Raw genomic sequence first — 13,514 nt, forward strand, 5'->3', positions numbered from 1 at the left:
AGGGGCCAAACCCTACTACAGGTTCGTGGTAAAACATTGTATTTGGTGATGGAGGACATGCTTGGCATACAGAGGGTCTCCAATTCAATCATTAGCATCTCCACCCCTCTTGAGATTGTGGGGCAAAGCACAGGGCAAAGTGGACCAGCAGTCTGGCTCTGCATAAGGTCGCTTCAGAGGTCCAGACTGCTTGTCCTGTAGAGAGCACAGCTCCAGTTGGTTACCAAGTGATTATTATTATTTTTAGATCATATTTATATACAGCCTGATATAAATACACACACACACATCCCTCTACCTCTCTCTCGGTGGTGTACATATCCAAGTTACAATATATAAAAATAAAACACTTTCACAGAATAAAAACAATTCACAGAATAAAACAAAACAATTCCAGAGTAAAACAATTAAACAGTTTAAAATTGGTTTAATTAAAAGCCTGGTCTTTTAAAAAAGCAATCAGAGATGGAGAAGCTCTGAGTTTGGAGTGCATTCCAAAGCCCTTGGACAACCACAGAGAAGGCCTGGCTGAGTCACCACCAGACAAGCCAGCAGCAACCATAACCGGACCTCTCCAGATGATCTTAATAGGCAGCAGGGTTCGTGACAACGGAGGTGCTCTCTTAAGTACCCTGGGTCCTTTATAGGTAATAACCAGCACTTTGCCTGGAAACTTATCGGCAGCCAGTGCAGTTCTTTTAAGATCAGTGTTAAATAGTCCCTTCAGGTTGTTCCAGAGACCAACCTGGCTGCCGCATACTGTACCATTTGTCGTTTCTGTACTATGTACAAAGGCAGCGCCACATACAGTGCATTACAGTAGTCAAGCCTGGAGATCACCAGCATATGTACCACTGTTTTAAGGACATTTACTTCCAGAAATGGGCATACTTGACTTATAAATTGACTTATCAGCTGAAGCTTATGAAAAGCATTCCTGGCTACTGCTTCAACCTGAGAAACCAGAGAGAGTTTGGGATCCAGAAGCACTCCCAAACTACGTACCTGATCTTTCAGGGGGAGTGTAACCCCATCCAGAACAGGCAGATCTAGACCATCTCTCGGGTCTCTCCCCACCCCACCCCCCTTGATCTTCCAATATCTCCTTATTTGGATTCAACTTCAGTTTGTTATCCCTCATCCAGCCCATTACTGCCTCCAGGCAGGCTTTTTGAAGAGGTGGTGCCATTTCCTGATAAAGTTGATAGGGACAAATAGATTTTGGGTGTCATCAGCATATCGATAACACCCTGCACCAAAACTCCTGATGATCTTCTCAGCAGTTTCATGTAGGTGTTAAAGAGCACTGGAGACAGTATGGATGGAGCCTTGTGGAACTCCATATAGTAACTCCGGCTTTGCAGAGCAACTGGCTTCTAATGACACCATCTGGAATCTACCCTAGAGGTAGGAACAGAACACTGTAAACTGTGCCACCTAATCCCACCTTCCTCAGGCGACCCAGAAGGATACCATGTTTGATGGTATTGAAAGCTCCTGAAAGATCAAAAAGGATCAGCAGAGCCTCACTCCCTCTGTCAATACCTAATTGGAGATCATTCATCAGGTTGACCTAAGGCAGTCTTAATCCCATAGCCCATTTGAAAGTCAGTTTCAGATGGGTCTAGATAATTTTACTCGAGGACTGCTTGGAGCTGAGAAGCCACTACCCACTCAATCACCTCGCCCAATCATGGGAGAATAGAGACAGGCCTAAGTTGTCTAACTCTGAGGCGGTCCAATGTAGGTTTTTTCAAGTATGGTCTAATGATAGCCTCATTAAGACAAGGAGGCATCCTACCCTACCTCAGAGAAGCATTTATGATGATTACCAGACCCTCCCTGACAATCTGATTGTTAGATAAAATAAGCAAAGTTGGGCAAGTGTCAAGAGAGCAGGTGGTAGGACACACAGTCCAAAACAGCTTGTCCACATCTTCAGGAGTCACAAACTGAAAGTGATCCAGTCTGAACACATAAGAGAAGTTGCTGGATACCTCCATGACAGACTCTGCCCTAAATGTAGAATCCAGTTCTACTTGAATACAAGAGATTTTGTCTGCAGGGGAAAAAAATCTTTAAAAGCGTCACAGCAGGTAACCAATGGTTCTTGAAACAAACAAACAAAAACGGGCGGCGGGGGGTGACTAGTAAAAAAAGAAAAAGGTCAAAATTTTCTGCAACTTGCAGATCAGTGGCCCAGGTGGAGGAATTGAGAGCTGCTGTGGTTTTGAGTGTTTGAAGTGTTGGATTAGGAGCAAAGAGACCTAGGTTTCAAATGCAACTTGACCATGAAGCTTTCTGGGTGACCCTGGGCCAGTCACCATCTCCCAGCCTAAGTTCCTTCACAGAACATCAAAGGAAGAACAGAGTGTACAACGTTGGAACCGGAAAGTGCAACAATGTTGGTTTGATTCTGTTGTCTTTGGCCTGAAGAATGACCAGTTTTTACCACATTAGAGTTAACTACATTAGCACTGCAAGGTTAAGTTATTGCCAATGACTGCTATTGTGAATTATCACCACGCTCACCTGTCAAACCTTTAAGCTCATCATAAGAGGAGTCTCTCACTTTCTGCCACTTGGCTGCCTGGTTTTCAGTTTTTTCTCTCTACCCTCGAGCATCTGATAAAGTCTAATGTAGTCCATGAAAGCTTAATGCCACAATACATTTATCGGTCTTCAAGGTGCCATAAGGCTGCTGTTGTGCTTTTTTCTGCTACAGACTAACATGGCTTCCCCTCTGAAAGTAGCTACCTCGCAGGGTTATTGAGAGCATAAAATGAGGAGGAGGAGGGAGAAACTTGTATACTACTCTGACCTCCTCATAGGAAGGACAAGATAAATATTAAACCAGTGATTGGATCTTTGTCTGCATAGGGATGGGGTCTTGCAATGCACTTGAAATATCTCCGATAAAGATGTCAACTCCTTGTGAGACGGCATGGCTTGTATATGAATCTCATCTTGTACACCATCCCAGTGAGCTTCATGGGCTAGCATGAATTCAAATGCAGATGTCCCTGGTCTAAAGTTGAACCCAACTGTGTGTCCACTATGATTCCTTTGATTGGCCCTGAATGCTCTTTCAGCATCAGCTTATGCTGCTGCCATCATGCTGCTGTCCTCTACACCAAGGCCTGGAAGCTTTTGGTGTGATCACAGAAGTACAGGAGACACTTGAATATTGTGAATTTAGCTTCTGCTGTCTTGACCTTTCACAGGCAACTTCCTGGTACACCTTTGTTATTGCAGAGTTACAATGGGTCTTTCACCAGGTTAAAGTTAAAGGGGGTTCCCTTTTAACTTTTAAATCCTGAACCCCACAAATGAGCAGCCCGCACCACTTCTCTGCTGGGAAGGGGTTAGTAATTTGAAAGTCAAGGCGCATCCCATGCCTCTTCTCAGCTGGAAGCAGCTGGGATAACCCCTTTAATTTTCAAAAATCCCCAGCCACTTTGCCTGCTGAGAAGCCATGTGGGCCGCTCATTTGTGGGATTGGAGATTTAAGTTTAAGCCCCCAACCCCAGGAATGAGCAGCCCACACTCCTCCTCAGAAACTACCAAGAACCTAATGCCACTTTTCAGGTTAGGTCTAAAGTCTTGAATATTGTGGTTTTAACTTCCAGAATAACTTGGTGGATCTTTACCTCAGTGACATTCAAGAGTCTCCTATACATGATACACACCCATCCTGTTTATACAGTAGCCCAAGTATCTTAATGTCTGGTTTGGATGTTGTTTAACCCCCTCTTCCTTGACTTTTCTCCTTTGCAGAAATTTAGCTATGCTAGCAAGTATGCTGCTTTGTCAGTGGATGGTGACGACGAAGCTGAGGGAGATGAGTATGCTGACTAAATTCTCCAGGCCCCTCCATGCCGTCTCCTAACCGGTTGCCACCCAGGAACATTCGGAGAGCAAAACCAAACCTTTATTCAGACAAGACAGAAAAATAAAAGCCTACAAGTCAACATCTCCTTGGAGAGACCTTTCTTAAAAATTTTCTTTTAAAAAAACAGTGATACAGTTTCTCTTGCATGCTGCTGCAGCCTTTATAAAGTATTGAACTAACTGGAGAAGTCCCTGCAAACCAAGTGTAGCAAGAGATAAGATGTCAGGTGTCTTTTAAAAACAAAAGGAATAGGCCCAGTGTGTGTCTTGAATGTGACTTTACGCAGTTTCCAATCACGTCTAGAGCCCAGGCCCTTCCCATTAAAAAGTGGAGGCCACCTGCCCTTAGCAGGCCAGGTGTGTGTGTGTGTGCGCGCGCGTGTGTGTGTGTGTGTGCGTGTGCGTGTGTGTGTGTGTGCGTGTGTGTAGGAGGGGGTGAGTGCAGCCAAGAAGTCTCTTCCCCAGCCCCCTTTGTGCCAGCCGGAGTGACTTCTGCAGTGTAATCTGGAACAATCGCCTTGAAAGCACCTAGTGCACTGGGGAAGGAGGAGAGAGCAGTCTTATTGGATGGAGGAAGGCATGAGATGATCTTCCAGGTCGAGGACTGGGGCTCTGCAGAGCAAGTAAACTCTTGAGTTGAGACGCAGGTTTTGCCCTGTTGGGAATGGGAGGTCCCGTGCATTGCCCCCCCCCCCCCGAAATCTGGCAGGTTTGGAAAGCCACAAGCAGCCCTTGGGCTGAGCAGTAGAATTTTGCTACCATCTTGGAAGCCTTGGGGCTCATCCCAAAGTTGTATTCCTCACCTGGAGGTGGCTGACAGCGGCTCCGTGTGGATTCTTTCTACCCCAGTGGCCGTTGGGACTGTGCAGCGCTGGCGTGGAAAGTAGGCAGTTGGGCTGAACCTTCTTGTATGTTGCAGACTCCACTGTAGGGAATTGGTTTTCGGTCACTTCCGTGCAGGGGGCTGCAGTGTATAAAGCAGCCATTGAGCTTGAGGGAACCATCAGCTGAAAGAACCCCTTTCTGGAGGCTAGCAACTCGGAGCTTTCCTGTCCCTTCCTCTTTTGCACCCTTTGATCACACTATCACAGATTCAGAATGGCACCCTTTTAATCTTGGGCACAGTTAAAGATAGTGAGAGTCACTGAGGCTCTCTCACTGTTGCATCATGGGACTGTTCAACTTGCTTCCTCTGGCTTGGGCAAGCGGAGCACTACATGGCTGGCAAATCTCAGCCCTTCAGTTGACTTTTAACCCCCTTAGTTTCTTCTGAAGATAATTCCCAGCCCCTGGCATGATTGGAGGTCAGAGACTGAGAGACCTGTGGAGACAAGGATCTGTCCTTGTTCTAGCACTCTTGTGCTTTCACTCTTATTTCTTCAGCTAATGGTAAAGATGTGGAAATAGCTACACAGTGGCGCTGAATTAGCACAAGATTTTAATAGCTAACTCTCAAACAGCATGATTATACAGAGGATATAGAGTATCTGACTAGAAAGAAGTGTGGCTAACTTTACGAGGTGTGCTCGGGCTCATCAAGGAGCTGTTGCCTTTCACATAGTTGGAGAAGGAGGAGTTTGCTCTCAAAACAAACCCAGCTGGATCAAAGTACTGGATTCGGTGTGTTGAAGCTGCAGTGGTTGGTGTCTTACTTCAGTAACTTTTAGCTACAGTTTGAAAATCAGTCCCTTGAAATCTAAAGAGTATTGGCATGTCCCATGGCAGGATGTAGAGAGGGTGGTGAGGAGAGACCATGCTAAGAGCAGAGATGGGTTTGAAATGCAAGATTGTGTGGAGTCTATGAAATGCAGAGGGTTCTATTTGAGTTTAACTGCTGATTTGCAAACCCCAAAAGCATTCTCTTCCCTCCCCCTCCCCTTGCATTCACTCTGCTGTCGGGACAGGTTCACAAATGGATTGAGTTGCATTTTACACATTCTGAAGACATGTAAAATTTGTACAAAATATCTTCTATGAAAATGATTTGTAATCTGTGTGGACTTCCTGGGAGATGTCTTATTATGTAAAATTCCCTTCCCCTCCCGCCCCCCTGGTTTTTTTGTGTTTTTTTTCTCCAAATAAAACTAATCTTTAAAATAATGCTTCAGTGATTAAAGTCCTTGGCAAAAGGTGTGTCTTCAGGAAAAGAGGACTGTAACACATTGTCCTTGAGTGAGTGAGTCCTCTCCATAATGAATGAGTCCTCCTTCCATCCATTTGGCAAATGCTGGTCTATGTAAAGCCCTGGTTTTCAAACTGCTCTGGGAAAGGCAACTTAGCTGCCAGAGCTTTATTGTGAAGGTGCGGCGTAGACATCTTTTTAAAAATAATGTTGAGCAAGCTTCCCTGGAAGAACCACAACCACTACCAACCTTTCCCTGCTGTGTACAAGTGCAGCAGATTGTAAGGTCTTCTGTTACAGGTTGTGCGCTCTGCTCACTTGAGAGAGCAAGGTGGCCCAACAGACTTGGCCAGTACCTCAGGGTGGACTGTCTGAACCTTTGTATGCCCTGCCATCTCCTGAAATGTGCAGGAGTTTCTTTGCAGACCCCGTGATGCAGAAAGGGTTCCTTGAAAATACAAAGTTCATAAGTCATAGTTCTGAAGCCATGCTTCTCTAGGGAAAGTGAAGGCAATTAGTAGTAATAATGTTGACCCAGTCCCTCTTTCCCAGAACTTGGAGATGTGGCTTGGGCTGGAAGATGGTGTTCTGCCCCAGTTACTGTAAAGTTCAATGTAAGTGTTCTTTTCCCCCTTCCTCCTTTTTAAAGCAGTGGTTATGTGCAAACCTGACACATTCTCTCTGTGTGAAACATATATGGTGCTTTCTTTTTTTTTAATATCGCCCGAAACTCAAGTCTCTGGGCGGTTTACAAGCAAACAAACAGAAAAAGTTGAAACATTAGTTAAATAACAGAAAACAGTAAAAGTTAAAACATTGCAACAATTTAAATTTTAAACATGTTAAAACAATGGTTAATTAAAAAGCCTGGGTGAATAGATGTGTCTTTAAAGACTTAAAAAGTTCTCAGAGATGGGGAGGCTCTTTTTTCAGCAGGGAGCGCGTTCCAAAGCTTTGGGGCAGCAGCAGAGAAGGCCCATCCCCAAGTAGCCACCTGTGGCAACTGTAGACAGACTTCTCCTGAGGTTTATTTCAAGGATGGCGCAGCTGGCGAATCAGCTGAAGCTGATAGAAGGCACTTCTGGGCACTGCCCCAACTTGGGACACCAGGGAGAGGCTTGGATACAGAAGCACCCCCGGACTGCGTAGCTGTTCCTTCTGGGGAAGTGTGACCCCATCCAGAACAGGCAGATGAAAATTCTCTCCCCCCGCACAATGAGTACCTCCGTCTTATCTGGATTCAGTCTCAGTTTGTTATCCCTCATTTAGCCCATCACTGACTCCAGGCAGGCATTTAGGGAGGTTATGCCCTCTCCTCATGATGCTGACATGGAGAAATAGATTTGGGTGTCATCCACAACATGCAGATCAAATTCAGCTTCCAAGTTTTGACCCCACACAATGAGTACCTCCGTCTTCTCTGGATTTAGTCTGTTTGTTATCCCTCATCCAGCCCATTACTGCCTCCAGGCAGGAATTTAGGGAGGTCTCAGAACTTTTTCAGATATTCAAAGCGGTTTATGTACATCCTTGGTGGTTCTTGCACCAACACTGTCAGGTAGGCTGTTCACATGAGTGTGTGAAGCGCCGGGATTGTGCTCAGTCCTACCACTGCTACACCAGGTAGCCCAAGGTTTCACCCCAGGCTATTACAGAGGTAGAAGGGTGCAAGCATGCTCTTCTAGGTTGGTAACTGGATGTGGGTCTGCTCATGCTGCCTACAGCCACAGAGCCGGATGCATTGAGGAATTCCTGGAGGCTGGGCTATGTCGCCTTGGCCTCCAGAATGCCTCACAGCAGTAAGAGGTTCACCGCAGTTGTGTGGGGGAAGGTAGGTATAACCATGATTTCTCCCAGCCCGCCCTAGCCCCAGGGATTTTGGTTGTATGAAGACCTTTGTATCTCCATATGGCTGAGGGTGAAAGGGTGCTTGGTTTTAAGGCCAGCAAGTGAGGCAAGATTTAAATGTTGAACTTCTTAGCCAGTATGCTACCTCACACCATACTTACCTGCTTGTCCCAAGAGCAGGTGTGAGACTGCCAACACCATCTGCCTGGGAAGTTGCAATCCATCTTCCTCTTGCCACCCCCGACTTCTAAGGGTCATCCCAGATTATTTTTTTAGACACTTCTCTTCTGCCTTTCTGCTGTAATACTTAAGGCAGCAAATAACCTACATAAACATGCAAGAACTAAAGCAGTTCTAAAATTACAGAATGTTTAATATGTAAAATGGCATCAACATCCATAACCAGTTTTAGTTTAAATGGCAGCAACTGAACCACATCTTTAAAGGCAGCCCCCAAGAATGTCCACTGGGGGAAAAGTCTTGGCTGTCAGTCAAAAAGCAAGCAGTGAGAGGGTCAGGCAGGCCTCCTTAGTGCCACAATGGGAAAACCCTTGTCCCTCATGCCCAACTTAAGAGGGGAGCTGGAGCAGGGCACCTGGTGGGTCTCAGTGTTTGGCAGCTTCACCTGATTGATTGATTGATTGATTGATTGATTGATTGAAGTAATGGGGAAACTTCGAACAGGTTGGAGGAGGTTCTTTGTGCTCCATGGATTTCCTTCTAGTCAACGAACTGAAATCTCAATTGGCTCTTCACTGGAAGTTTTGCCCATGGATCATCTTGGGGAAGATGCACAGATCTTGACCCTGCATCCCTGCCAGCTTTTATATCTGGTGCTGAATGCACAGTTTAAAGTTGGGAATGGAAGAGCAATCTTGAATCATCCCTGTTAATGGAAGATGGCCATGTTTTTCTGAAAGGTTTGGTAGTATTTGGCAAATATGCAGTATCCCATAATATACAACATGGAAGTACTGAGTGTCCACTAAGATGTACATTCAGTTTCTGGAAGGCTCAGTGGGTGCTAGCCAGCACCCCATGAGAATGGACAATGCACCATAGACACTTCAGCGGACATGGGTTTCTAGATAGATCCTAGGAAGTTTGTAGACCACTGCTTTATGCCTTACAAATAGTTGTCTTTGTTTTCTCAAATGTCTTGTGAAGTGCCATTTAGGACAGACTCTGTCCTAAATGGCACTTCACACATTCCAGTTGTAAGTCTGCATTGATTGATTGATTATGTGCCGTCAAGTCGGTGTCGACTCTTAGCAACCACATAGATAGATTCTCTCCAGGACGATGTGTCTTCAACTTGGCCTTTAAGGTCTCTCAATGGTGCATTCATTGCTGTCGTAATCAAGTCCATCCTCCTTGCTGCTGCTGGTCCTAATCTTCTCTTTCCTTCAACTTTCCCCAGCATTATCGACTGCTCAAGGGAGCTGGGTTTTCACATAATGTCTCCAAAGTATGATATTTAAGATGCAGATGTCTGCATAGAATGGCCTAAATATTACTGATTTGATTCCACAAGAGGGCAGTGGTGAATTACCATTCTGTGTTGTAAGAGTTCCTTGAAGCAGCTTTCTATAGCTGAAGGTCATTGGGCTCAAAATTTGCAATGGAGGAGGGCACACTGGCTTATGTGTTCTCAGGGGCATATTTAGGGTAGGGCAGGCATGAAGGGGAATGCCATTTTTAAAAATTAAAAAATGGCTGCTGAAAACAAAAAGGCCACCACACATGCTCAAATGGCCTCTGCGAGGCCCTAGGCCATACCAGGCCTCGCAGAGGTCATTTGAGCATGCACGGTGGCCATTTTGTTTTTGGCGGCCATTAAAAAAAATATTTTTAAAAATGGCCACCACACATGCTCAAATGGTCCCTGAGAGGTCCTAGGCCTTGCCAGGCCTCACAGAGGCCATTTGAGCATGCATGACAGCCTCCAAAATGGCCACCATGCCGTGGCACTATGTACAGAGAATCAGGGCTTGTGGATACTGAGCTGAAGCTTATGAGCTAGGATTGTATTCATTTGCTCTTACTTTGCTTCTTGTGATAAGTGAGTTAAATGTGATGTCTTAATAATATGGCTATTAATAGTGAGTTTGTCTTTGAATCAGTGTGAAATCTTTAGTATTAAGGCCCACTGGGAGTTTCTTGCTCTTTTTCTCTCATTTTAACTGTCTTTCTGAAATACTAGAATATATTCCAAGCAGTGACTCAGTTTACTCTGCATATCCTTTAATTATTTTCAGAGTATCTGGGAAAAGTCAAATTCTCTATTTTTAAAACTTATGTAATAGTGATGCTACAATGCATTGTAGAGAGTTAGACAGCCACTTCTGTAGTTTTCCAAGTACACCTTCACATAGTATTTGGGTATTTCATGAGCCCCAGCATACTGACATTTGTCGTTTCCCAGCATTTTTTGGTCTGGCTACATCCACTGCTAAATAGTTTTTGAAATATTAAAAGATTAACTAGCTTGACTTGTATTTTTGAGCTGATATGATAAAGCTTTCTGAAAGATAGGTGTCAGATGTTTGGACAGGGGGCACAATTTCAGTGCTTGCCCTAGGCACTATTTTCTCTAGATATGCCTCTGTGTGTTTTGCACTCACGTTTAACTTCAGTGTTCAGGGTTAAATGATGCAGAATAAATGTATACATGGATTGATAGTTCTTGCAAAATTTCATCTCTTTAAGTACTTCAGAACTCTTCGCCCTCCCAAGAATTTCAGTAGCAGAGGCTCAGTCAGTCAAAAATTGGAAAAGGCATGTGAAAGCCGGCCTTGAATAGCTGCTATGGCCAAACAAACAAACAAACAAACAAAACACCAGGCCTGGGGAAACCAGGGCTCTCTACTACTTTATTTATTTAGCATATTTTTATGCCACCCAAAACTTACATTCTGTGTGGTTTACAACAAAATAAAAACAGAAAAAGTAAAACATTAGATAAAACAAAAACAAAAAGTTTAAAACATTACAATTTAAAAATTTTCAAATAATATTTTAAAACAGCATTAAAACGATATTAATTAAAAGCCTGGGTGAACAGATGCATCTTTAAAGACTTTTTAAAAGCTGTCAGAGATGGGAAGGCTCTTACTTCAGTAGGGAGCGCATTCCAAAGCCTCGGGGCAGCAGTGGAGAAGGCTCGACCCTGAGTAGCCACCAGATGAGTCGGCGGTGGCAACTGCACTCAGACCTCTCCTGATGATCTCAATGGGTGGTAGGGTTCATGACTAAGACAACCTACTCTTAAATACCCAGGACCCAAGTTGTTTAGGGCCTTATCGGTTATAACCAATGCCTTGTATTTGCCTGGAAAGATATCAGCAACCAGTGTAGCTCCTTCAATACGGGAGTGATATGGTCTCTCCGAGATGACCCAGAGACCAACCTGGCTGCTGCATTCTGGACCAACTGTAGTTTCTGGACCACATAGAGCGCATTGCAGTAATCCAGTCTGGAGGTTACCAACAGATGTACCACTGTTTTGAGGTCATCTATATCAATAAACGGACACAGCTGGCTTATCAGCCGAAGCTGATAGAAGGCACTTCTGGCCACCGCCTCAACTTGGGACACCAGGGAGAGACTTGGATACAGAAGCACCCCCAGACTGCGCACCTGTTCCTTCTGGGGAAGTGTGACCCCATCCAGAACAGTCAGATCAAAATAGCCTCCCGAGTTTCAACCCCGCACAATGAGTACCTCCATCTTATCTTGATTCAGTCTCAGTTTGTTATCCCCCATCCAGCCCATTACCAACTCCAGACAGGCATTTAGGGAGGTTATGCCCTTTCCCGATGATGCTGACATGAAGAAATAGATTCGGGTGTCATCAGCATACTGATAACACCCTGCACCAAATCTCCTGATGATCTCTCCCAGCATTTTCATTTAGATGTTAAACAACATCGGAGACAATACAGAGCCCTGAGAGATACCAAACAAAAGTTCAGATTTTGAAGAACAACAGTCTCCAAGGGACACCATCTGGAACCTGCCCGAGAGGTAGGAGTGGAACCACTGCAGAGCAGTACCTCTCACTCCCAACCCCCTCAGATGCTCCAGAAGGATACTATGGTTGATAGTATCGAAAGCCACTGAGAGGTCCAAAAGGACCAACAGAGTCACACTTCCTCTGTCATAAGAACATAAGAACAGCCCTGCTGGATCAGGCCCAAGGCCCATCTAGTCCAGCATCCTGTTTCACACAGTGGCCCACCAGATGCCGCTGGAAGCCACAGACAGGAGTTGAGGGCATGCCCTCACGCCTGACATTACTCCCCTGCAACTGGTACTCAGAGGCACCCTGCCATTGATGCTGGAGGTGGCCCACAGCCCTCCAACTAGTAGCCATTGATAGACCTCTCCTCCATGAAGTCATCCAAACCCCTCTTAAAGCCATCCAGGTTGTTGGCTGTCACCACCTCCTGTGGCAGAGAGTTCCACAAGTGAATCATGCATTGTGTGAAAAAGTACTTCCGTTTGTTGGTCCTAGACCTCCTGGCAATCAATTTCATGGAATGACCCCTGGTTCTAGCGTTGTGTGAGAGGGGAAAGAATCTCTCTCTCTCTCCACTTTCTCCACACCATGCATGATTTTAAAGACCTCTATCATGTCTCCCCGCAGTCATCTTTTTTCTAAACTAAAAAGCCCCAGGTGTTGTAGTCTTGCCTCATAAGAAAGGTGCTCTAGGCCCCTGATCATCTTGGTTGCCCTCTTCTGTACCTTCTCCAGTTCAACATGTCCTTTTTAAGATGTGGTGATCAGAATTGTACGCAGTACTCCAAGTGTGGTTGCACCATAGTTTTGTATAAGGGCATTATAATGTTAGCCGTTTTATTTTCAATCCCCTTTCTAATGATCCCTAGCATGGAATTGGCCTTTTTCACAGCTGCCGCACATTGAGTCGACACTTTCAACGAGCTGTCCACCACAACCCCCAGATCACTCTCCTGGTCCATCACCGACAGCTCGGATCCCATCAGCATATACTTGAAGTTGGGGTTTTTCGTCCCAATGTGCATCACTTTACACTTGCTAACATTGAACAGCATTTGCCATTTTGTCGCCCACTCCCCCAGTTTGGAGAGATCCTTTTGGAGCTGCTCACAATCCGTTTGGGATTTCACTACCCGGAACAGTTTGGTATCATCTGCAAATCTGGCCACATCGCTGCTTACCCCTGCTTCTAGATCATTTATGAATAAATTAAAAAGCACTGGTCCCAGTACAGATCCCTGGGGGACCCCACTTCTTACTTCCCTCCATTGTGAAAACTCTCCATTTATACCTACCCTCTGTTTCCTGTCTTTCAACCAGTTAGCAATCCACACATGTACTTGTCCCTTTATCCCATGACAGCTAAGTTTCCTCAGGAGTCTTTGATGAGGAACTTTGTCAAAAGCTTTTTGGAAGTCCAGGTAAACTATGTCAACTGAATCACCTTGATCCACACACTCATTGACACTCTCAAAGAAGTCCAAAAGGTTGGTGAGGCAAGATTTGCCTTTGCGGAAGCCATGCTGGCTCACTCCCAGCAGGGCCTGTTCTTCTAGGTGCTTTACAATTTTATCCTTGAGGATGCTTTCCATCAATTTGCCTGGAACGGACGTTAGGCTAACTGGCCTGTAA

The 13,514-nt window shown here is 45.1% G+C and overlaps 1 protein-coding gene across 3 annotated transcripts in view; it reads left to right on the forward strand.

Moving 5' to 3' along the window:
- Positions 1-5,991, forward strand: part of EIF4B (eukaryotic translation initiation factor 4B) — a 44,238-nt gene extending 38,247 nt beyond the window's left edge. For all 3 annotated transcript variants that reach the window (XM_053297702.1, XM_053297701.1, XM_053297703.1), the window contains exon 15: positions 3,778-5,991. In XM_053297702.1, the coding sequence (XP_053153677.1) occupies positions 3,778-3,858 (81 nt within the window). In that variant the 3' untranslated portion in view covers positions 3,859-5,991. The remainder of the gene's footprint in view (positions 1-3,777) is intronic.
- The last annotated feature ends 7,523 nt before the right edge of the window (positions 5,992-13,514 follow it).

Source organism: Hemicordylus capensis, chromosome 2 (genome assembly GCF_027244095.1).
Source record: "Hemicordylus capensis ecotype Gifberg chromosome 2, rHemCap1.1.pri, whole genome shotgun sequence".
NCBI lineage: Eukaryota > Metazoa > Chordata > Lepidosauria > Squamata > Cordylidae > Hemicordylus > Hemicordylus capensis.